Below are 27,066 nucleotides of genomic sequence, written 5' to 3' on the forward strand. Positions count from 1 at the left end.
GCTCTTCTTCTCTCTATTTCGTTTTGGATGGCCCTTTTGTGCTTATGGGAGATTTCCTTTGTAATCTCTTTGAGATCTCTTTCCTAGATGATCTCTCCCACTTCCATGAGTTCTCCCCTAGCTCTCTTCTTGTTTTTATAGCTTTAGATGGCGTGGAAACAAGAATATAGCCGTTAGAGACAAGAAAAAGAGCCGTTGGACACAGTCTGCATTTCCTGACAATGTTACCGTTGGGATCGGAGTCGACTCGCGCGATCAGGAGTCGGCTCGCCTGTTGCAGGAGTCGGCTCGTGTTTTACCGGAGACGACTCGACCACTGTTCCAAATTTGAATTAATGTGCTTGCCTCGACTGGGAGTCGACTCGTCTTAACCTGGAGTCGACTCGCCAACTTCTGGAGCTGACTTGGTAATTTCGGAGTCGGCTCATCCACTGAAGTCCGTGGATCCAATTTTGAATTTTGTCCTCTCGAGTCGACTCGACTGTCCTGGGAGTCGACTCGAATCTCAGAGCCCGAACTCCCGATCCTCTGTCTTTTGGCTCGTCCAGTCTTGGAGTCGACTCGAACTTCCTTGGAGTCGACTCGGCTCTCAGTTTGCGAAACACAGCCTTCTGCCATCTTGGTGTAGCGCTGCCTTGGAGTCGACTCGAGCTGTCTGGGAGTCGACTCGAATCTCAGAGGCAGTAACTTGGTTTTCTGTCTGTTGATGGTCGCGGAGTCTCGGAGTCGACTCGTGCAATGCGGGAGTCGACTCGAATCTCAGAGTTCCAAAAATGCTCTCTGACTTTTTCTTTGTGTTCCGCTGAGAGTCGACTCTTGCTTTCTTTGGAGTCGACCTACCAACCATCGGAGTCGACTCGCGTTCCACTGGAGTCGACTCGAAGACTGTTCTTTTGAATTTTTCTTTTGATTTTACTCCTCCAATTTGAATCCTTTGAACTTTAAACTTGGGCCAATAAATTGTAGCTTTCTTCCAACTTGAGAGCTTTGGAGGCCTTCTTGTGTTCTTCCAACTTGCTATGTTCCTTGCAAAATAAATATCTTTCTCCTTGCAACATAAACATTAGTATCTATACTTCAAGGTTTTGTGATCATCAAAATCAATCTATGAATCAATCTTTGGGTCATCACACGCAGCCCTCCGCATGCGCACCAGCAACACGCGGCCCTCTGCACGTGCATCAGCCAGCGCGCATCCAACCGCAAGCACACCTGCAGCGTGTGCCCCTCCGCGCGCACGCCCATCAGCGTGTGGCCTTTCGCGCGCACCCTTAGCCACAGTCGGGCGCTCGCGCCTTACCACAGCAGCATGCACGCGTAAGGCACTCTGCCCGCGTGCGCCCAACCTCGCCAAAGTGCGCACGGCGCCCTACACCCACGCGCACCGGACAACCACAACCCGAGTGCGCGGCCAACCGCACGCCCGAGCCACTGCAGCAGCAACCAAATGTGCGCGAGCCAAGCCTAGCAACGCTCGCGCACGTCCAAGCAAGGGCTGACCCCCACTCACTTGAGCAGCCCCCGACGCACATCCGAGTGACTTACCACGCATGGAAGGGGCTGGTGCACAGCCAAGGCGCCCACCCGAGTTACGCCAACACCCGGCACACATGCAGCATCCACTAGTTGTTGCAAGCACGCCAAGGATGGGCACAACCACGAGAGGCAACAAGAGGCACCAACCCATGCGTGCGCACCTGAGCACACGTGCATGAGAGAGAGGTCTAGCAGCACCTAAAGGCAAAGCAAGGCAAGCACGCATGCAGCCCATAATTGGGAACAAAACACACCCGGTCAAGTGCAACGCCAAACCCATGCCTTTGAGCAAACTGCACCTAATCAAGTGGACCAAAGCCGGAGCTCAACCAAGCACAGATCCGGCCACACAAGGCTCAACCATGGAGTGCACCCAGCCGCATGCACCAGCAGCCAATCACGCCCAATCAAGACAGCCAAGCCAAAGGATAGCGCCCGAACTTAGCCACATCAAAACAGTCCTTAAATGGCTAAGTCCAACCGCAGCAGTCTGCACCCAATCAAGCCCAATCCAAGGGGGCACGTATCAGCCAAATGTCATCCAAGGAGCCACGCGCCAGCAAACACAAATGCCCCCACATGCCAAACATAGCAGCCATGCAACCTAGCAACATGCGCATGGGCTAAACCCATGTAAATCAGCCTATGTTTAGCCAAGCCCGACCACATTCGCACTCGGCAAATCAAGCACAAACCAACGGGCATCACATCAGCCAGCACATGCATCACATGTGCGCCCAACCAATAAAGAAGGAAGGAAAACCCCCAAAGGTAGCGCTCGGCCAAAGACAGCAGGGTGAGCCACATGGCACAAATCCAAGCAAGGGCCAAAGGAGGAAAGAGCACATGTAAAATGCGAGGAGTCCAATGACTCTTCCATAGCTATCCGGCGAGCAAGAACATAGGCGGCCAAGATGCAGCAGGCGGCCAGATGAAGGGAGAACAACGACTGGATCCGTATCCCGGCCAACCGAGCGACGCATCTAGGGCGTCCAAAGAGCCCAGCAATTTCGGCACATGGCCGCAAGGGATCAGCATCAATTTGAATTCCCTTGCGGTTGAATAGGAATAGTTTTTGAATTTCAAAAGCATGCCGCCAATAAGCTATTCAGCTCATGGGCATTAGGCCTATATAAAGGAGCCATTAGGGCCCTTCCAAGATATCTTTTTATCATCATATTTCTTCATTGTAAAGGGTTATCCCTTAGGTCCCCTAGATGGGAATTTCGGCTGCAAAGCTTGGGCTAGGGTGGGGTAAATCAACTCCCCTTAGATTGTTCTAGACAAAGCATGATCCCTTCCGATCTTGTTAAGAGTCATTTTCATTTCTTTGTCTATTGCAACAGAATCATCTTTCTTTCATATTCAGCCCATACTTTGATTCTTTCCTATCGCCAGGCACCTATATTGGAGTAGCATAGGCGTGGTTCCAAGGGCAGCAAGAAGAGAGCGTGTTATCTACATCAAAGACGGTCCCCTCATCATCTTCATCCTTAGAACCTTGGCATAAGGTTTGGGACCGCAGAGACACGTGGGCCAATAGGAAACGAAAGAAGTCAGAGAGAGTTATGTTGGGTATGATAATTTTCTTTTTCTAAATATTGCTTGTTACGGACTGTCGGTCATATAGTGCGTAACGGTGAAGCGTAAAAGGAGTGAAAAATAATTTAGATGATGAGATTATATTCCAAGAAGTTTTGATGAACTCATGATGACATGAAAATTTTGGTTTCATGGAGAAAAAAACGATTTTGTTCTATTTTAAAAAATTATAGATTTTTTTAAAATATTTATTTTTAGATTTTTATGGATATATCTATTCATGTTTAGATTAATTTACTATACCCGATTTACCAAAAAATATAAATTTTACAACAAAAAAAAATAAAGTGAATTTTAGATCTTCCTACACCATTTTATTTTTATCTTTGTGTTTTAGGTATGAGATAGGAAATAATGTATACATATATTAAAATTGTATCAAATATTCAAAATATATGTATGAAATGTTCGATATATATGTATTAGATATTCGATAAATGTGAACAATATTTTATACTTAGATTGGTGACAAAATTATCTACAAACCATGAACATAAATTATTTTGGAAACAAATTCTCCAAAATTAATAATTAAATATATTTTTATGCAAGTTTCATAAATCATTGATTATGCATAAAAGATCTATGAAAAAATAAAATATGTTGTCTCCCTTCTATCAGTAACAGCTCCTCAGCCTAATGAGAATTTCGAACAGTTTGGATAGTAGCATATAGTTGATTATGATAAGCTAGTGCTTTGGTGATGTTAGTCTTATATTAAATATTTTTTTTGCTTTACCATATTAACCAATGAGACTTTGAAGAAAGATTAATACATGATCAAGTGGAGGAGAAAGAAAAAGTGTATACATATGTATCTTGGCACCTAGAAAACGTTAACAGGGTAGCCCAAAACCTAAAGAACTGGCAAGACAAAACTTGGAGAGGAGCAACACCTAGAAAGCAAGAGGGGAGAAGGAGGAAGAACATAGCGAACAATGAAGGGATGGTTGTCGTTGATACCATATTGGCAATCTAACTCAAAAGCTTAAGCTGATAGGAGGAGGGAGCCTATGTGTATCCTCATCCCACTCTCCAACATGCCATTGCATGTGGAGAACCCATATAATGAAACCCAAAGAAGGGAGACACCAGGAAGGCAGGGGGAGAACAAAGGGAGAGTACCCAGTGAAATGGATGATTGGCTCAGGTACAATATTAGCAATCTAGCTCAAAAGCTTAAACTAATAGGATGATAAGCTCATGTGTATTTAAAGCCACCTAAAGTTTTTCGAACTTGCAGGATGAAACCAATATCTAGCAACACATGAAAAGCAAGAGAGAAGGGAGTAAAATGGATGGTTAAGGGACAAGCAGCTCCAATATCAAGTTAGCATCCAACCCAAAAACCTAACGGATGGAAGGATAGGCCCATGTGCATTTAAGAGCTTACCTAAAGTCCCTTGCCTATATGACGTGGAATTATCCCACTCTCTAATACTTAACCTAGAATGAAGAAGAGCATAGACAGCCAAACATATCTTGCGTTTATTTTACAATGAGCAGGCTTTTAGTTACAGTTGATTGTTTGTTGTGATCTTAAAGGGAAGAGAGGAGAGGTGAAAGTGGAATTAGAGAGGTTCAGAATAACAAATGTAGCTTTCGCATTATCTTCTATATGTTATTTTCTTCTGTCCCAGTAAAATAGATGCAATGGGAGTCAGCTGAATACTTTTTTGAGCAAATTAAGTGCTGACCGCTTACAGTGATGCACCAGAAGAGCAATAGTTATCATTTTAATGATAAATTTTCCTTCACTTTTAACATTGGAATTAAAGCTGCACCTAGAACTTTTGATGCAACAAATGGAGTTTCTGCTCCAGAAAGCATATTTGGCAAAGAAACTGCACTAATCTAAAAAAATTCCTGTCGATGATGTGGGTCCATATTGACATTTTTTTTCCAGAAAAGTCCACAATGACACTTGGAGAAAATATATATTGCCATACAGATACATATGCCCCTTTTTAAAATGACTGGTTGTCATTACTCCTATTAAAATTCTCCTATAGTAAGAAGCTAAGTAAAATAACTAAAGCAGAAGGTATGCCAACTTGACTATTTCCTATCTCATCCTGAGCCTGCCATTGATCTCTCATTATACTAGATGTGCACGGCCGGCTCATATAAAAATACCTTTGGTGCTATAATGACCATAGCAAAGACCATAGCAATTAAAGTTTAACACATCAACCCTTATCAGCACCTAGAAAACCAGCCCTGAAATAAAAATACCTTTGGTGCTATAATGACATCATCAATGGCCTATATCATTTAAATCATTAATTACTCTCATTCTAAGAACAATCTGTAGGCATCCTGCTGGCACAAGCAAGAGAGCTGTAAGAAGCAAAGTTGAAAGAAAACCAATGTGTTAACTCAATTAAATTAAGATACAAGTGGGGGGCGCAAAGCGGGCCTGCATCGAAAGGGTTTCCTGGACTAGGACAAGCTTCAACCTGAACTGGAGACGGCTTCCTCGCATCTCTCTAGTTCGCAAGCTTTTGCTTCTTCAGAAAAACTTGGAGCTTTTGGTGTCAATCCAAGAATCTTGAACATCAGTTGGTCAGCATCAAAGTCATTGTTCGGTGTTGTCAATAACTTCTCCCCAGTGAAGATAGAATTGGCACCGGCCAGAAAGCACAGTGCTTGCTCTGGCATGGAAAACCTTACCCGACCAGCTGATAGCCTCACCATCGCCCTAGGCATCACAATGCGAGCCGTAGCGATCATCCGAATCATCTCCCAAATCTCAACAGGCTGTGGAAAAATAGATTATAGTTTTTTATCATATATAGGAATGGACCATACTCCTTTAGAGAGGATAAGGGATCTACTCGTCTCAAATCAAAGATCAATATGCGGCACTTAAAATTGAAGAGCAACACTGTTCAATCATGATTCATACCATTAAGAATACCTTAAAAATGAATATGTGGGCTCTTGCCTATTCATATTGTAGACACAAAAAATGGATAGTTTCCATTGTGCTAATATTCTAAAATATGTAATAAAGTACTAATATTGAGAATCGAACTTGTTGATTACGATCTACATATCTTACAACATATATATAGATTGAAAATCAACAAATTTTAATGCTTAGATCATAGCAAAACATGGTCTTATATTATTTTAACATTCTTTTTTTTTCTTTGGTGGGGGGGGGGGGACGCAAAACATGCAATTTTGATTTTTTGGCATTTTTTTTGTGTGCATGCGTGCATGAGAGAACGAGAGAGGATTACCTTCTGATCTTGGAGGAGAGGGGGGGGGGGGGGGGGGGGGGGGGGGGGGCGCGGGGACGCAAAACATGCAATTTTGATTTTTTGGCATTTTTTTTGTGTGCATGCGTGCATGAGAGAACGAGAGAGGATTACCTTCTGATCTTGGAGAGGTGTACCCTTGACTGCAACCAATGCATTAATCGGAACACTCTCGGGGTGTGTAGGGAGGGTAGCCAATGTATGCAGCAACCCCACACGGTCCTCTTCTGCTTCTCCAAGACCTATAATTCCTCCTATAGAAGGAAAGAGTGACATATTACTTCTTGCATAAAGAAATTATGCATTTACATGATACTAATATCACTTCAACAGAAACAGCAGATCATCTTAGAAACATGACAGGGTCTCAATTTTCAAGTCCTTAGTTAAGTAATCCAAATGTAACAGTCCCCCAAAGAAGCATTCTATGGGTCCATGTTAATTATATCATTATCAAAATTCAAAGACAAGAATAATTTTGATTTAGCAATAAAGTACTGAGTAGGCTTGTCGAATGCATTTTCATACAATACAGCCAATTTTTTGTGCAGATTTGTAAATAAAATTTTCAGCGAATGGTTATAAAGATATAGAATGGACTACCTGAGCACACGCTGATTCCAGCCTCACGGACATATTGGAGCGTCTCCAATCTCTCATCATAAGATCTCGTTGTTATGATATTGGGGTAATACTCTCTAGAAGTATCAAGATTATGATTGTATGCTGTGAGCCCTGCCTTCTTGAGCTCCATAGCTTGTTGCTTCTCTAGCATGCCCAAAGTACAGCAGACCTCCATACCCATACTCCTGCAAGCATCATATATTGTACATGCTGCTAGTTACTATCAGCACTGAACTAAAGTAGACATATAAAGAAATATTATTATTGGTACAATGGCTCAATTTGCGGGAAGTGGCAAATTGCCAGTTAAAGTTTCTAAGGAAAAGAAACCAAGCTTTCCAGCTATCACATGCAAAAGAATCATATGTTACCATCAGCTTGAGCATCTAGATGCATCGTGGTTGGCATACAAAACGAATACATAGCAAAGTCAACTAAATGTGTTGTTAGAGATTTTATATTCACGATGGGTTTGGTTATCGATATAGACCACTCAACACATTACTCCAAGATAAGAAATGCTCATACTAAATAATCTGCCCAATCAGGGCACTGTAATAGTTCATTAGGAAAAATGCATAATAACTATTAGAGGTTCACAAGCTCAAGCGAATAATGCCATTTCACAAATATCATTTTCGCATGATAGGGAAAACTTTATAGATTTCAAGGCCCACTTTTGTGTCTAATTGTTGGATGCTGTAAGCCTAATAGCCAATACAAGATACTTAACACAAATCTGAAAGATGACAAAAAAGATGCTTGCAAATTATGATGAAGTGAATATTTTGAAGTTTTTAAATTAATAAATTCAAACATCTAAAACCATTAAGAACAAACTTTCCTTGTTTCCCCTGCTATTTTTTCAGAATAGTTTCATACAAATACCTTATCTCCTTGACATATTCAAGGATCTGGTTGAAATTGGTCTTCCTGCCCACTGTATCTCTCCATGCAGCACCCATACAGAAACGCGTGCTGCCAGCCTCTTTTGCCTACAATGTAAAATGAATAGGAGTCTTCAGCAATCTAACTTTAAAGCAAATGATTCATATCATATATTCAAAATAAAGATTGGAAAATAAAGCCCTTCTGGAAATTGAAAGGGGGAGTCAAAAAGTATTTAGCTTTCAATTGTCTTTAGCATCAATATTTCATTAATTTACATTTTAACTTGATTCAAATTCAGTTGATATGCTAAAATTGCTCAAGAGCTACTAAGATCAATACTTATGCATAAGGATAGAACTGAAAGTTGACTATTTTGAATTATGCACACTGTATCTAGCTCTAACCAAAACACAATACTTGTACATCTGATCAAATACTGTGTATATGTTTAAATTTCGAATTTTGCATATACTCAGTGTTTTGTCATCATCAAAAAGGGGGAGATTGTTGACCCCCTAATGGATTTTGATGAATACAAAACACTAGAGTATAATTCCCTTTATCTTAACAATTTATTTGAGGATTTCAGGTGTTTAATTAAGAATATTGTTAAGAAATGTCTAGGCAAGTTCCCATATTTTTCAAGGATTTATTGAAGAATTTTTGAGATGAAGAAAACAGATCAGGGACAGCCGAGACGTCTCCGGTTTGTCCCAGAGACGTCTCTGGCACGAACAGAAAGAATTGGCACGTCTGGAGACGTCCCCGGCACCTGGCGAGGCGTCTCGCAGGGTCGGAGTCGACTCCCGACTTTGCGAAGTCAACTCTCTCAGAGGCGGCAGAAAGACCAAACTCAAGGGATGCGCGCGAGTCGTCTCCGAAGGACGCGGAGTCGTCCCCACGCATAAAAAGCAAACTTTCCGAGACGTCCCCAGAAAGCGCGGAGTCGACTCTCTCAGGGGATTCCAGAGGACTTGTTTTTCGGTGATAAAGCTACGGAGTCGTCCCCGACGTCGCGGAGTCGTCCCCATGCAAAAAGCGCAAACATCCCGAGACGTCCCCGTAAAGTACCGAGCCGACTCTCTCAGAAAAACAGAAAAACAGAAAAACAAGCATTCAAGCTGCTCTTCTTCAGAGACGTCCCCGTAAAGCGCCGAGTCGACTCCAAACAACGTCAAAAGAAATTTTATACAGCCGAGACGTCTCGCGGTCAAGCGGAGACGTCTCCGGAGCGCCTGGGACACGACTGACACACTTTTGCAGGTTTGTTTGAATTTCAAACGTTCATATTTTTGTGTCTAACGGATCTATTGCTTTTTGGGCTATAAAAGGGAGCTTTTAAGTGCCTTCCAACAACTTCTCACCAACCTAACACAAGATCATTCAAGAGAGAAGAAAGTGAAAGAGGTTCAAGGGAGTTAGTGCTTTCAAGAGGAGAAATCAAGTGCATTCAAGCTTTCCCATCTGATTTTGTGCTCAACTACTCACTCCCGCTCGGCATTCAAAGCTCACATTCAATCCAACGCGATCCACATCGGAAGAACCACCATTACCCACGCTTCCAACGGCAAAAAGGGTTCTTCCGGGTTTTGTTATTTCTCATTGATATATTTGCCTTCTTAAGAGCTTTCAAATTTTTGTGAAACACTCGTTTATTGTGCTTGTTCCAGTCAAGGGACTTGGAACAAGGGATAGGCGTCTCAAGCCTAGGTTAAATTGGGGGATTGTAGGGTTCGTTGTTAGCCCGGTGTAAAACAACGAGTTGGGTAGTGCACTCGCAAAACTACCAGACTGTAATCGCGGATTATAGTGAAATTCCCAAAGGTATTTGGGGAGTGGATGTAGGAGCAGTGGAAGCTCCGAACCACTATAAATCTTCGTGTTTGCGATTGACTGTGCTTATAGCTTTATCTTTACTTTAGCGCATACACTTGTGTGTTTTGTTTTTAATTAGACAAAAAGTTTGAAACACCCAATTCACCCCCCTCTTGGGTGACCATCTCTGGGCAACAAGTGGTATCAGAGCAGGTGCTCTGTATATTTCTTGAAGACCTAACCGTCTTTGCCAAAGATCTAGATGGCAACACCCTTCAACAATGTTCCTGCTGAGGGGCAGGCTACCAATAGACCTCCACTCTTCAATGGGACAAATTATTCCTATTGGAAGACTAGAATGAGGATCTTTATTCAAGCACAAGATTATGCCTTGTGGAGGGTTATAATCAAGGGACCACACGAACCATCTCACATAATTAATGGCATTCAAGTTCCCAAACCTGAGGAGGATTGGGATGAGAATGATAGTAGGATGGTTCAACTCAATGCTAGAGCCATGAACTCATTGTTTTGTGCTCTAGATATGAATGAGTTTAATAGAGTCTCCACCTGTAGTTCCGCCAAGGAAATATGGGATAGGCTTGAAGTTACCCATGAGGGTACCAATCAAGTCAAAGAATCTAAAGTGAACATTCTAGTTCACAAATATGAGTTATTTAAGATGGAACCCAACGAAACCATTTCATGCATGTTCACACGCTTCACTGATATAATAAATGGTCTAAAGAATTTGGGTAAATCTTACACTAACCCAGAACTTGTAAGTAAAATTCTCAGGTCCTTGCCAAAAGCTTGGGAAGCGAAGGTCACGACGATCGTAGAAGCTAAAGACCTCAACACATTGGCACTTGAACAACTATTGGGCTCATTGATGACGCATGAGCTCACAATGAAGCAACATGAAGAAGATGTGCCAAAGAAGAAGACAATCGCACTCAAGGCTACTTCAAGCGTTTGTGAAGAAGAAAGCAGTGAGAGTGAAGAAGAAAGCGAAGATGAGGACATGGGCTTAATAGTAAGGAAGTTCAAGAAATTTATGAGAAGAAAGAAATCCTTTCCAAGAAAGAAGTTTGGAGGGAGAAATGATTGGGAAAAGGAAAAAGAAAAGGAAAGAGACCCAATCATATGTTATGATTGCAAGAGACCGGGACACATCCGTTCCGAATGCCCTCAACAGAAGAAGCACTACGGAAAGAAGAAGAAGAAGGCGTTGAAAGCAACTTGGGATGATAGTGACACATCCTCCTCCGAGGAAGAGAAGGAAGAGACCGCCAACTTATGTTTCATGGCATTCAACGACGATGAGGTATGTCAAAGCTCAACTACAGATTTTACTTTAGAAGAATTATATGAAGCCTTCCAAGAGCTCATGAGTGATTGTAGTATGTTAGGAGCAAAAAATAAAGAATTAAAGGCCTCCAATCAAAAACTAAAGGATGACATTGAAAACTTACTGATTGAGAAGGAGAGCTTTGAAAATGTTAACACCATTGACCTAGAAAATAAAAATTCAAAACTTAGCATTGAAAATGAAACGGCAAAAACACTCATTAAGGAATTAAATCTAAAAGTTAAATTCCTACTCAATAGTAATACCTCACTTGCACAAAATGTTGAATCCCTTAAAAATGATAAGGAAGAATTGGCTAAAGAAAATTTGGATCTTAAAAATGAGGTACATAAGTACAAACCAATTGTGGAGAAATTTACACATTGCTCTGAAAAATTAAATCTTATTCTATCCAATCAAAGAGCTATTTTTAATAAAGCCGGATTGGGATACAAAATTAACAAACAACAAAAATATCTAAAGAATTTTTTTGTGAAAGCAAAAGATATCAAAACTGAAAAACCTACATGCTTTCATTGTGGAAAAAGTGGACATAAAGCCTATTCTTGCATTCGAAAAAAGATTCAAACTAACAAGAATACATTTGTAAAGGGTAAAAACACAACTAAAGTGTGGGTGCCTAAGGGAACCAACTACACTAACCAAGAAGGACCCAAGAAAACTTGGGTACCTAAGGGCTTCACATGATTATTTTGCAGGTATGCCTTGCAGCCGGGAGTAAAAAGAGAATGTGGTATCTTGATAGTGGTTGCTCAAGGCATATGACCGATGACAAGAGCCTTTTCGTCACCTTAAAATCGAAAGGAGGAGTAGTCACATTTGGAGACAATGCTAAAGGTCAAATCATTGGCGTTGGTAAAATCTCCATATCACCCTCCTCATCTATTGACAATGTATTGTTAGTTAATGGATTAAAACATAATTTATTAAGTATAAGTCAATTTTGTGACAAGGGCTTTAAAGTGTCTTTTGAATCTTCACTATGCATAATTAGTAGTCCAGTTGACAATGAAATCATACTTACGGGATATAGGTGTGGAAATGTTTACATGGTAGATCTTGATGATCTCACCATGAAGGATGGCCAATGTCTTGTAGCCATGGATGCCAAAGTCAATGAGACTAGCTGGTTATGGCATCGTAGGTTAGGGCATGCTAGCATGGATTTAATTTCTAAATTGATTACAAAAGACCTAGTCAAAGGACTACCAAAAATAAACTTTGAAAAGAACAAAATCTGTGCTGCATGTCAACTAGGGAAACAAACAAGAAGTTCCTTCAAGTCTAAGAACATAGTCTCAACATCAAAACCCCTAGAACTAATTCACATGGATTTATTTGGACCTACTAGAACTGCTAGTCTAGGGGGTAAGAAGTTTGGTCTTGTAATTGTTGATGATTTTTCACGTTTTACATGGGTTTCATTTCTTGCACACAAAGATGAGTCCTTTCCCGCTTTTATCAAGTTTCATAATAGGGTTTCGAATGAACTCAATCTTAAACTAAAAGCAATTAGGAGTGATCATGGTACCGAGTTTGAAAATCAGCATTTTGAAAAATTTTGTGAAGAAAACGGTATCAATCACAATTTCTCGGCACCTAGGACACCCCAACAAAATGGGATGGTAGAAAGGAAGAATCGCACACTAGCAGATATGGCTCGTACCATGTTGTGCGAATCGGATCTACCAAAGTACTTTTGGGCTGAAGCAATAAATACTGCTTGTCATATTTTAAATCGTGCTTTAGTTAGATCTATCTTAAAGAAAACACCTTATGAGTTAATGAAAAATAAGAAGCCCAATATAAGCTATTTTCATGTTTTCGGTTGTCGCTGCTTTATTTTAAATAATGGAAAGGACAATCTAAGTAAATTTAGTGCTAAATCAGATGAGGGGATCTTCTTATGTTATTCCTCATCTAGTAGAGCATACAGGGTCTTCAACAAGAGAACTCTCGTTGTTGAAGAATCCATTCATGTTGTTTTTGATGAAGCTAATGGAGATTCTTCTAGAAAAGGAGAAGATGGTGATGCAGGTATACTTGAAGACAGAATGAAGGAATTCTCCATACAAGACAAACAACATGAGGACGAGATCAAAGAAGATACAATTCAGCAAGGTGAAGAAGATCAACCTCCAACGAGAAATCAAGATCTTCCTAAGGAATGGAGGTATGCACATGGTCATCCAAGGGATCTAATCCTTGGTGATCCTTCACAAGGGATAAGGACAAGATCCTCTTTAAGAAACACTAGTAATTATCTTGCATTTGTTTCACAGATAGAGCCTAAATCACTAGAAGAAGCCGAAAAAGATGAAAATTGGATAAATGCTATGCAAGAGGAATTAAACCAATTTGAAAGAAATCAAGTTTGGACTCTAATAAAAAGACCCCCTAATGTTTCTATTATAGGCACCAAGTGGGTATATAGGAATAAACTAGATGAAGATGGAATAGTAATAAGAAACAAAGCTAGGCGAGTAGCCAAAGGATATAATCAGGAGGAAGGGATAGATTTTGATGAAACTTTTGCTCCTGTTGCTAGGTTAGAGGCTATTAGACTACTTTTGGCATATGCATGCTTCATGGATTTCAAACTCTATCAAATGGATGTAAAAAGTGCCTTTTTAAATGGTTATATAATGGAGGAAGTTTATGTAGGACAACCTCCAGATTTTGAGAACCACTTACATCCAGATTATGTTTTTAAATTGCATAAAGCATTGTATGGACTTAAGCAAGCCCCTAGGGCATGGTATGAAAGATTAAGTAATTTTCTAATTGAAAATAAGTTCAAGAGAGGAAATGTAGACAAAACCCTCTTCATTAAAAGAAAAGGGAATGACTTATTACTTGTGCAAATTTATGTGGATGATATAATTTTTGGTGCTACTAATGATAGTCTTTGTCAAGAGTTTGCTAAGCTAATGCAGGGAGAATTTGAAATGAGCATGATGGGTGAGCTCAACTTCTTCCTTGGGCTACAAATAAAACAATCAGAGGAAGGCATCTTCATCAGTCAGTCCAAATACATCAAGGAAATGTTGGAAAAGTTCAAGATGAAGGATGCAAAGGAAATCAGCACACCCATGGGCTCAAGTTGCAAGCTTGACAAAGATGAAAAAGGTAAAAGTATAGACTGCAAATTGTACAGAGGTATGATAGGTTCCTTACTTTACCTTACTGCTAGTAGACCAGACATATTATTCAGTGTTTGCATGTGTGCTAGATACCAAGCATGTCCTAAGGAATCACACTTGCAAGCTGTTAAAAGAATATTCAGATATCTAGTAGGGACATCTAATGCAGGCTTATGGTATTCTAAACAATCTGATATAAATTTAATTACTTATTCCGATGTTGATTTTGCCGGGTGCAAACTCGACAGAAAAAGCACAAGTGGCACATGTCAATTCTTGGGTGCCAATTTGGTTTCTTGGTTTAGCAAGAAACAGAATTCAGTTGCCTTGTCCACAGCTGAGGCTGAGTACATTGCAGCTGGAAGCTGTTGTGCCCAAGTTCTTTGGATTAAGCAACAACTTGAAGATTTCGGTATCAAAATGGACAACATACCAATTAGATGTGATAATACAAGTGCAATTAATTTAACAAAAAATCCTGTTCAACACTCTAAATCAAAACACATAGAGATTAGGCATCACTTTATAAGGGATCATGTGCTGAAAAATGATGTGATGATTGAGTATGTATGTACTGAAAATCAATTGGCCGATATCTTTACAAAGCCCCTTTGTAAAGATAGGTTCAACTTTTTAAGGAATGCTTTGTGTTTGTATGATCCTAGCAAATAGATTGAATTTATAATGCAATGTTTTGTAAGCTCTAGAGATACATGTGAATGCTACTCAAACTAATAATACACTTCAAGGTCACAAATAGCAAACCTAATATCTAATAAGTGAAAACATGAATCTATCAAAGTTAGATGACGAATTGTTTGACTTTCCGGAGGATGGTTACCCTCCCTTGGACTCTTCATGGAGATATTTTCAAAGCCTATTTCATAGGCATTCGAAATTTGGTCAAACATTCCTCATTTCAATATTGATAATTCAAAAACCATTATCAAACTTTTATAGGATGTATTATTGAAGGGAAGGATCACAGGAAAACTCACTCTATATTCACCAAAAGAAATCACGCTGATTATTGTGGCTGAATAAAATAAATTGAGAAAAGATAGAAATCTTTCTGAAATTTTTCAGTGCCGGAGACGTCTCTGGTAAATCACAGAGACGTCCCCCCAGCGAGACGTCTCGCATTAGTCGCGGAGACGTCTCGGGGACCGAATGAAAGTTTTTTAAATTAGGTCGAAACAGCTCGAGCCGACCCGAGCTATCTTCTTTCGTCCCCAACAAAAACACAAACCCTAGCCTCCATTTGCTCTCCACCACAAACCGAACCAAAATCTCTCCACATTTTCCTAGATTTCCAATCCATAGCACCTAAGAGAGCTAGACGAACGGGTGGGAGGCGTCCTAGAGTAGCGAACGACGACGAGGAACGGAGGGAAGAGCCTTCCGCGCCGTCTCCTCCGGTTGCTCCGCCAACCATGACCCTCTCCTGTGCAAATCGCACAGTAACCACGGGTAGGTACATTGATTTCCAATTTTTAGCTAGTGAGGGGTTCTTTATTGGAGAGAGACTCCGAGCCCAAGGTTGGAAATACCTATGTTCCCTAAATATGTCAACCTATCCCGGCCTAGTGAGAGAAATGTTTAGCAATATGGCCTTAGGGGACTCGGGGTATACCGGATATGTCCGAGGGACATTGATAGAAATCAATGAGGATATCCTATCTAGCTTATTACAAATCCCTAAATATGGTGAGGCTCCGACCTCACATCCCCAAAGGGAGATTGCCCTAAACCTACTTTTAGGAAGAGAGGACTGCGGCCCTCTTGACATAGTTAACTCCCAAGACCTCAATGCCGAAATGAGATTGCTTTTGAGCATAGTTAACCGGGTCTTGTTTCCAAAAACAGGTCGCTTCGATTTCGTTTCGGAGCGAGACTTAGCTATTATGCACCATATCTTGCTAGGGATTCCCCTAAACCTACCTAGGCTCATGTTGAACTACATCTCCATATGTCATAGGTATTCCAGATTTAGCATACCATATGGGATGATTTTTACACTACTGTTCAAACATTTTAAGGTTCCAATTCCAGAAAATGAGCCGGCAAAACATTTAAGAAACACTGACTACTACAATGAGAGCACATTACATAGGATGGAGTTTCACAAGAAAAACGGGTCTTGGGTTAAGGCCCCTAAAAGAAAATCCCAAACCATAGAGCCTGAGATCCCACATCAGGAGCCTGACCACCTCTCACCTCCACATAGTCCCATGGCTTTTCCTGATGTACCTTCCAGCTCGGCTGGACCATCCACCTCAGTGCCTCCTCCTCCAGTCAGTGGGCCATTCACTCTATCAGATGAGCAGATGCACACCCTAGCATCTGTGATATGCCAGCAGATGAGGGAAGAGATGAGATCAATAGTCTCTGCTGAGTTGGCTCCCATCCGTACCTCACATGAAGCACTTCTACAAGAATTGAAGGAAATCAAAGTTCAGATAGAAGCTACAGCATCAGAATTGGTTCATGTGGGAACAAGTCAAACTTTAAGATCAATTGAGATACAGGCTGACTTGAAGAACATATCAGATGGTCTTCAAGAGTTGACGAGCCCTGGAGGCAATGTGGGCACTGTGGTTGCCCAACTTAGAGGAAAAATTGAAAGGGCAAGTCTTGAGTTTGAAGCACTAGTGTCAGCCTTCCATCAATCTCAGGGAGATCAGTTTAGAACTCTACTGGATTCAATAAATGGATTTATAGAGGCAGCTGCTAGGGCTATTGAGCAACGTCGCCAGTGAAGGACATTTTGTAGACATCTAGGGTTCATCTTTTTGTAAAACCCTAGGCTTATTTGAAACTTCTTTTGTATTAGCAATCAATACTTGTAATGGTTTCCTTTTCAAACTTGTAATGACTTCAAATGATTGCAATGATATATGAATTTCATACACTTCCTTTTGAAACTTTGTGTATGTTTCTAATTCTGTAGTATCAAACTTTGTGTATGCTGCTAATTCTGTGATGTGCCATAAAAATATCATAACATATTTTAAGTGTTCAAATTTGACACTATCCTGCCAACTTATCAATGCATATGAAACAGGGGGAGCACAACTTGTGATAACTGCTTTCAAAAAGTCTGAAATGAATTCCAAACCAAAGGGGGAGTAAAATGAATGATGAATTCATGGATGGCAATAACTTGGAAATCATTGATTGCTTTATCATAATATGAATGCTGAATTCTAATAGGAATTGCGTTTTAGGTACTTAAGGAAAATTTGTCCCCTTCATTGTTGATGACAAAAAGGGGGAGTAGAACCTAGAACCAATATATGGAAACCAATATATGGATATATGGAAACCAATATATGGAATGCAAAATACAAAATTTACACTCATACTTAAAAGTTGAATTAGAAAAGATAAAATTGAAGAATATTGGCTTTAAGATAATTGCCCTTCTGGAAATTGAAAGGGGGAGTCAAAAAGTATTTAGCTTTCAATTGTCTTTAGCATCAATATTTCATTAATTTACATTTTAACTTGATTCAAATTCAGTTGATATGCTAAAATTGCTCAAGAGCTACTAAGATCAATACTTATGCATAAGGATAGAACTGAAAGTTGACTATTTTGAATTATGCACACTGTATCTAGCTCTAACCAAAACACAATACTTGTACATCTGATCAAATACTGTGTATATGTTTAAATTTCGAATTTGCATATACTCAGTGTTTTGTCATCATCAAAAAGGGGGAGATTGTTGACCCCCTAATGGATTTTGATGAATACAAAACACTAGAGTATAATTTCCTTTATCTTAACAATTTATTTGAGGATTTCAGGTGTTTAATTAAGAATATCGTTAAGAAATGTCTAGGCAAGTTCCCATATTTTTCAAGGATTTATTGAAGAATTTTTGAGATGAAGAAAACAGATCAGGGACAGCCGAGACGTCTCCGGTTTGTCCCAGAGACGTCTCTGGCACGAACAGGAAGAATTGGCACGTCTGGAGACGTCCCCGGCACCTGGCGAGGCGTCTCGCAGGGTCGGAGTCGACTCCCGACTTTGCGAAGTCGACTCTCTCAGAGGCGGCAGAAAGACCAAACTCAAGAAATGCGCGCGAGTCGTCTCCGAAGGACGCGGAGTCGTCCCCACGCATAAAAAGCAAACTTCCCGAGACGTCCCCAGAAAGCGCGGAGTCGACTCTCTCAGGGGATTCCAGAGGACTTGTTTTTCGGTGATAAAGCTACGGAGTCGTCCCCGACGTCGCGAAGTCGTCCCCATGCAAAAAGCGCAAACATCCCGAGACGTCCCCGTAAAGTACCGAGCCAACTCTCTCAGAAAAACAGAAAAACAAGCATTCAAGCTGCTCTTCTTCAGAGACGTCCCCGTAAAGCGCCGAGTCGACTCCAAACAATGTCAAAAGAAATTTTATACAGCCGAGACGTCTCGCGGTCAAGCGGAGACGTCTCCGGAGCGCCTGGGACACGACTGACACACTTTTGCAGGTTTGTTTGAATTTCAAACGTTCATATTTTTGTGTCTAACGGATCTATTGCTTTTTGGGCTATAAAAGGAAGCTTTTAAGTGCCTTCCAACAACTTCTCACCAACCTAACACAAGATCATTCAAGAGAGAAGAAAGTGAAAGAGGTTCAAGGGAGTTAGTGCTTTCAAGAGAAGAAATCAAGTGCATTCAAGCTTTTCCATCTGATTTTGTGCTCAACTACTCACTCCCACTCGGCATTCAAAGCTCACATTCAATCCAACGCGATCCACATCGGAAGAACCACCATTACCCACGCTTCCAACGGCAAAAAGGGTTCTTCCGGGTTTTGTTATTTCTCATTGATATATTTGCCTTCTTAAGAGCTTTCAAATTTTTGTGAAACACTCGTTTATTGTGCTTGTTCCAGTCAAGGGACTTGGAACAAGGGATAGGCGTCCCAAGCCTAGGTTAAATTGGGGGATTGTAGGGTTCGTTGTTAGCCCGGTGTAAAACAACGAGTTGGGTAGTGCACTCGCAAAACTACCAGACTGTAATCGCGGATTATAGTGAAATTCCCAAAGGTATTTGGGGAGTGAATGTAGGAGCAGTGGAAGCTCCGAACCACTATAAATCTTCGTGTTTGCGATTGACTGTGCTTATAGCTTTATCTTTACTTTAGCGCATACACTTGTGTGTTTTGTTTTTAATTAGACAAAAAGTTTAAAACACCCAATTCACCCCCCTCTTGGGTGACCATCTCTGGGCAACAGATCCCTCACAAATTAGTTAGTTATATCACATGTTACTAACAAATACATCAATATATCTCTACAACAAACAGTGGGTAATATATAAGCAGCTGATAGCGATGTTGCCCAACCGATTGTTTGTCCATAAATTTACATCATGTGAAAGAAGAATACAGGAAAAAAAGATTAACAGAAGCAGCATCCATGAGCAAAGTTTAGTTTTCATAACACAGAATTTACCTTCTTTGCTGCCTGCAAAACAGCATCCTTGTTCATCATCTTTTGGGCTTTCAATCCGGTGTCATACCTCGATGACTGTGGACAGTAGGAACAATTTTCACTACACCCTCCAGTCTTAATAGAAAGAAGCGTGCACTGTTGCACTTCACGGAACTTGTGAACATGCCTGTGGACTTGTGCCTACAAGAAGTCATCCATTCAGCATCAAAATTGAGTCTATAATGGATATATCACCTTGTTGTTCACAGAAAAAAAATACAAAACAATGAAAGGACACATCCAGGATCCATGATTAAATTCTCTCAAAAACAATTCACCCAAAAATTGATCTTGTTCCTATATAATTCGAACTATTTATGGAGTATTAGGCATCAAAATTTGGATATTTGTAAATGAGTTTGAAAAGCTAGAATGATACTTTGTGAACAGGTAAAAGATACGCTCATGGGGAGGGACAAAAATGAGAAGGCGGTTGCAGGTGGGCCAAGAGAGGTGCAAAGATCAAGCCATGAACATCCTTTCCTTCACAAAGTTTTGAGGCAATAGTTTTCTAAGCTTGGCTTGAACAAAGTAACATGTATGAAGACTAACACATTAATTTTTTTAATCTGAATAAGTACGGAAGAATTGCTTTACAATAAAAGGCTAGGTTCAAAATATTTCTCTTCTTCTTCTTTCTTAACAGGTCCACAGCCCAGCTGCTTGACAGAAATTATTTGCAACATTTTTGGGTTCAGCTGAAACAATAAACTATGGAAAAAGAAATATATTACATAGATCTATAATATTCATACATAAATTTCAAGTTGCTAGATATCACATCTGAAGCTATTTCTAACATATGTTAGAGCCAACATTAATTAACAAATCCAAATTTATACAATGTAATGTTCCTTCCATGGATTCATAAACTGCATGAAGAGCCTGAAAAGAAAAGAAGATATAAAAAGCAACCTGGTATTGCTAAAGATCCGTCTCAACATTTTTTTCACTTTTTGAATGAGCTTTCATTATATTGCACAACCAAGAAAAATTATAAACACCTTAGCTTCCAAGTCACTCAGAGGCAGACCTGCATAAATGGATTTACTTAGTTTATCATTTTTTTCCTGTTTCCTCAAATAGTGGTCATTTTTGTTTGCAGTCAATATATACAGTTTGTTGAATCATATTATCTTGGAGGGCATATTTCAGATAGTGGTGAGGTTGTTATACAGTCTTCGTCTTATACGAGTAGCACTATTTGGATGTGTATTTCACCCCCATAAATGGAAATAGAGTCAGGAAAGGTGAAATATGATTGAAGTTGCAACTTTCTATCATCATACCATTTTGTACCTTCTAACATTCCTATCTATAAAGCAACACTCAAGTTTACAATTTGTTCTACAATGCAACAATTGAAGAGATTATAGTTTATTATGCAACGTGAAGACAAGCATATGAATCCGCTTGTTTGCAACTCTTAGGTAGGAAAATTATCAAATTTAAAAGTTCCATGATTAGTTCAGATGAGCAAAACCAAAGAGTTAAGAAAAACTACATCCAAGACTTGCACAATTTCCTTTTCTAGATTCCAACAGATGAAAACAGCTAGCATCTTTTTGCGTACAAGCCTTGTGTTGCACGTTTACAACCAGCAATTCATCGACTTACAATGTACCAAACTCCATGATCGTTATAGCAAAAATGGTTCATGTCTAGTCTCTTTTCAGCATCTTACATGACAGATTCCCCTTTTTTTTCCCTTTTTATCAACATGTTTCACTATTATAGGGAAAGGGCATGCTTAACATGTCCAAATTAAGCCACTCCTGTTAAATCTCTTAAATGCAACGGAGAATCAACTGCATTTTTGTTCACCTGATCTTTATCAACATTTCAGAAAGAAAGTATAACATCTAGAAATCCCATGATGCTGATCCTGATCCCTCTAAACTGCCACTGTTTCACTATTTACGCTGAGAAGTAGCATTCTCTTCAGATCAAACAGACATGTGCAACAAGAAGAAGGTCATCTTGCCCCAAACCTTACAAACTATTAAAATTCCCACAAGCACGAGGCCTCAACAAGATGGAATCTTTGAGTATAGAGGTTACTCAGCATAATGAAAAAGATCGATAGTAGGATAAATCCAAGCGTACTCAACACAACTGGTACGTTAATCCAGAAGAACATACAGAAATAATCCAAGAGAAACGGGAAGAAGAAGGGGGCTCACGCCGTGGAAGAGGAGATCGAGGATGGGGGAGTCGTAGACGGACTTGATCTCCTCCCGGCTCCAATCTTTCCTGGGGCCTTCTCGAATCGTCCTCTCCGCCTGCACGACGGCGGCAGAGGTGGAGAAGGCGGAATGCGGAGCCGGCGGACGGATTCCTGAGCGAAGAGATCGGATCAGAAGCATCCTCTACCTCGATCTTTGTCTCTCTCGCGCGAGAGAGAGCTCTGGAACGGAACCGGAAGAAGCCCTGGGTTTCTAGGGTTCAGAATTTATGCCCGCGATCGTCAGAAGAGGAGAAGACGATAAAAAGGGTGAGAAGTTGAAGGCGACGAAACCGAGAGGGAATTGGAAGTAGGTGGCGACGGCGGGGTAGCTGGGTCAGATGGCTGTATTAATTTTTTATTTTGTGACTCGTAGGCGGCGGCGGTTGCACATCCAACAAAATTAATACGAGTCATGGCCAATAATATACAATTTTTGCCTAATCTCCAAGTATCCAATAATAGCAAATGTTCGACATTAGATTCGGAGTATTTAAAAATTTAATCATCTACTGTAGCTGAGCCGCCTTAAAAAAAATAATTATTATTCTTCAAGAAAAGAGTGGATCGGTCAAAAAACCGTCTCCCACTCACTGCAATAAACTAAGAAACAAGCCCCTAATTAGTTGTTGGAAAATGCTAGGAAAATTAGAAATTTTGAAAAAAAAAAACCCGAGTTTCTGGCTACTTGGATGATGGAAAAAGTTAAGATCCCGTATTAGATTTTTCTTAAAATTCTTTCTATTTCCTTTTTTCCTTTTCATAGCATTCCAAACAAAAAATGTATTACATTTGGCATGTCCTCTTTACTATTTTTAAAATCAAATGAATTATGTTATTTTTTTACATTTTAAAAATATAAATATATTTATTCTAGTTGGTCAATTTTATTTTTATTGTACAATAAAAGATAATCTTTTTTTTTCCCTCTCAAATGATCGTATTGGGGAGGACAGCAGCATAGTAGTAGTTATGGTTAAAGTGGCAATGATAATGAAAATATACCTGGGAAACAATACCAATAGTAATGGTGAAGATAGCAGAAGTGGCAAAGTGGCCATTAAAATTTCACATCGAATTCATTATCGGCAAGATGTATCATATTGAGGAACTACTATAACCAAATTGGACATTTATGCATGCAACCCTTATCGATGTAATCAAATATGGTTAGCAACTCATGGTAAAGCAATGACATACAATTTGACTTCTATGATTAGCAATTCATGATGAAGAAATCACATACAATTTGACTTCTCTTGAGTTCTATCGCATTTGCACCTAAATACCACATGCAAGAGACATTTTTGGGCTCGTTTGGTTCGCGGGAAGTATTTTCCTTCCTAGGAATATCATTCCTGGAAAACAAATTCCTAGGAAGAGGATGCATAGGAAAATACTTTTGGCATGTTTGGGTGACCATTGGAAAGTGACAAATTTCCAAGATGTTTATGTTTGGTTGGCCATCCACTTTTCTAGGAAAGTTATATATAATTCCTATTATGCCCTTAATAAAAATTAGGTTTTTAATGCCTCTTTAATGCTTCTTTAATGCTGAAGGGACTTTTTGGAAAAAAGTAAAAATGGAGCGATTCCCGCCTCATGGGAAAGTAACTTTCCCATGTTTCTCATGGGAAAGACTTTCCCATGAAATGTGGGAATCACATTCCCATGGGAATACAACTTTCCCTTCTCTCTCCTTTGAAAACTCCAACCAAACAAGAGGCATTTCATTACTTTCCCGTTGACCACACTTTTCCTCCTTCTTTTTCCGCGAACCAAACGAGCCCTTTATGACTTTAGTGATTGAATTTAGATGTTGTCTATTAGTAGAAGCACAAAGTCATGAGAGGCGGCACACAGCCACCACGAGGATACTAGATTTTCGCTTGGTAATGGACACAAGCCTCCCCTTGTTTGTATTTTATTAATTGTTCCTACATGAGATTGGAAAACTACATTAAAAAAAAAAAGAAATTTTGATGGGTACAGTGGTTATAAAATAAGTTGCATCAAACTTTTTAAAAACAATTTCTCAGTTTGACTGCAAAAACTTCTCATATCATATAAAAAACATAACCTCTTTGATGCATTAATAGAATTTGCTATCTGGGCATCAAATATCGACCACTGTAAATGACAATGCACTGTGCCATTTTTAAGGCCCTTTTCTCACATTATTGATTATACTACTGTAAATGGCATTTGCATAAGGGTATATATTCAATATGTATTGCATTATAATAACTAATAGTAGAGGCCTTCAATTTCCTAGGTTGTTGGCTTGCATAGATTCTTTATTAAAGCTATAGAAAATTTTACATTGGCCGAGAACATTTGGAGCTGTTTAATCTAGCACCAAATCTATGGCTCTAATTTTAGATCATCTAATATTGTGTATATACATTTTGGACTAGCCTTTTCCCCAAGAGCTAAAGGCTGGTGACTGGATTAGCACTGATTGTCATAGTTTAATTTTCCAAAAAATTGGTGTCATTTTTCCAACAAAAAAATCGCTAGTAGTAGCCACGTTTTCAATATGAAGGGAGCATGGCATACCTTGATCGCATAAGAGGAAGTATTATAGGTGTACATTGGGAATGAGTTGAGCACACCACCCTTAGGGGGCGTTTGGTATAGGGTGATCGTCCTAGGATTAAGGGCGATGTGGGTGGAGGTGATGAGATCACCGTGTTTGGTTGCACCACGGTGATCCTACGTGGCGGTGATCTTAAATTACCTTTACTCCTCAAATTACCCTCCAACTTGGTGATGGGATACCTGTCCTTGAGGTCGGGAATCCAAGATCACCCCAGAGCAGTGATCTTGGGTTGAAAATTAAAGACAAAAATACCCCTCAAATTAGCAAAAAAATTGACATATCAATATAGCATCAATATATTATGTCAATGATATATATATATATATATATGTATGTATGTATGTATATATATATATATGTATGTATATATATATATTATGTTGATATTATATATTATATTAATGTTATATATTATATTATAATATATTACTAATCATATTATTATCCTATTATTATTGAAGAATAATTTTAAATTCTAGTAGAAATATATTATTATATTTTACATTTATATAATGGAAATGTTTAATATATTACCATATTACTCCTATTTACCTTATTTTTCTAATCAAAATAATTATCTATTATAAGTATAAATAAAAATATTAATTCTATAATAAAAAATAACATATTTTTATAAGATTAATAATTTATAGGATCAATAAATATATTTTTATAGCATATATTAATAATTAATATATTGATAAATATATTAATATTTTATTATAATATATTTTATATGATTAATAAATATATGATAAGGGCTACTAAAAGTAGAATATGTGACAACATTATGGAGCTATTATAGGAATTAGTATAATAGTATATTGACTTATATTTTTAATTCATGAGAATTAAAAATACATTAAAAATCCATCTAAGATATATCAAGGGTATTTGTGGTATTATGTAGTCAGTGATCTTGAATCTCCGTACCATACCAAACAAATTACTCATGGATATCCGGAGATTTTTAATCACTGAATCATGGCTTACCAAACACATTGATCTTAGATCACCGGGGATCAAATCACCCAGCATTCGGATCACCGGGGATCTTAGATCACCATGGTGATCTTGTTGGGGTTACCAAACGCCCCCTTAGGGGAATGGATGCTGAAAAAGTTATGAAAAAAGCATCAAAATTTTTGTCATAAGTTATAAAAATAAATTATTTTTCTAAAAGAAAGGTGAGAGACTCATCTACACTATAATTAGTTATTTAGATTTAAATACTCTAATTACCATGCAAAAATGTGCAACTATTGGGATAAGCCCCAATTCACTAATATAGTATTACAACAAATTAATAATAGATTGTAAGAATAATATGCATATTTGTTATCATTATATATATATATATATATATATATATATATATATATTTAATAAAGCATTGTATTTAGTTTTTTCTCAAACTATAATAGGAACTGTAGGAGATCAAAAATATAATATTAAATAATGAGTCAAGATTTGTTTTCGCAAATAGTAGTGTTGATTTAGTGTTATTTCCAGTCGTTTTTTCCAATTTTGGTACAGATAGGTTTTTTGGTGTTATTTGCCATTATTTTGTGTTATTTCGTATTGGTTTGGCAAATGAAAAAGATATTGTTTTCAGAGCTATAAAATCCTCGGAGGTAGCAAAGGATTTTGGTTTCGGATCCTGCGATATATTTGCCTTTTGAAGTCCGGAATCTAACGCTCTCCCTCCGTTATTCGAAAAACTTAAACGTTGGGACCTAACGGTCAAAAACCACCAGGCCAAAATGTAACCGTTTACTTCCCGCCATATTCCGACCAATGCAACCCCCTCACTTCAAACCACCTCTTTCGCTCTTCTTAATTCCTTCCGTCTTCTTCTTCTATACTCACTCCCACTGTGGCTTCTCCACCCCATCGTTCCAACAGCAAACTGGAGGAGTCTCACTCCGGCATTGTCGATGGACAGTTTCCAGCCATTTGGTTCTTTCATTGATTCCACTGAATTCTCCTCTCAAGAGGATGATGTCCTCCGAATCCTCAAGTTCTCCGACCCGAACTATAACCAGTCTCTGGCTCTCCCTGCACTGCCAAATGATGATGTCAATATGGAATTCTCTGACATTATGCATTTTTGGGATTTCGATGATGAACAGCCAACTAACGAACAATTTGCATCGGTTGAACAGGGATGTGGGAATTTTGAGGCCTTGCGACCGATCGATCATGAGTTTCCAGCAGCAAGCACCCCGCAGGTCCCGCGGTCCACCATAGATTGTAGTGGATGCCAAGTGTTAAAGAGAAGTGGTTCATTCCAATGGTGTTTGTACCTTATATTAGCAGTCCCAAACTACAAATTTAAGGCAGATCTCGAAGTTACATGTTTGTCATTTGAACACAAGGGAGTTAATGATGATCTTTGTATGATTAGGATCACAAAATATGAAGCATTCAATCCATGGAGGGCCTGACACTTTCTACCACGCAACACTTGATGTTTACTACAACGCCGATGGCTTTCCACTGTGG

The 27,066-nt window shown here is 39.2% G+C and overlaps 1 protein-coding gene across 1 annotated transcript; it reads right to left on the bottom strand.

Moving 5' to 3' along the window:
- Positions 1 to 5,359: 5,359 nt before the first annotated feature.
- Positions 5,360 to 22,304, bottom strand: LOC103717547 (biotin synthase, mitochondrial). The gene is made up of 6 exons (XM_017845289.2): positions 21,919 to 22,304; positions 19,697 to 19,876; positions 7,917 to 8,023; positions 7,008 to 7,213; positions 6,519 to 6,658; positions 5,360 to 5,898 (listed from the first exon to the last, which is right to left on the bottom strand). The coding sequence occupies exons 1-6, from the start codon at positions 22,099 to 22,101 to the stop codon at positions 5,593 to 5,595; spliced, it is 1,122 nt and encodes a 373-aa protein (XP_017700778.2). The 5' UTR covers positions 22,102 to 22,304; the 3' UTR covers positions 5,360 to 5,592.
- Positions 22,305 to 27,066: the final 4,762 nt, after the last annotated feature.

This window comes from Phoenix dactylifera, chromosome 14, assembly GCF_009389715.1.
Source record: "Phoenix dactylifera cultivar Barhee BC4 chromosome 14, palm_55x_up_171113_PBpolish2nd_filt_p, whole genome shotgun sequence".
Lineage (NCBI taxonomy): Eukaryota > Viridiplantae > Streptophyta > Magnoliopsida > Arecales > Arecaceae > Phoenix > Phoenix dactylifera.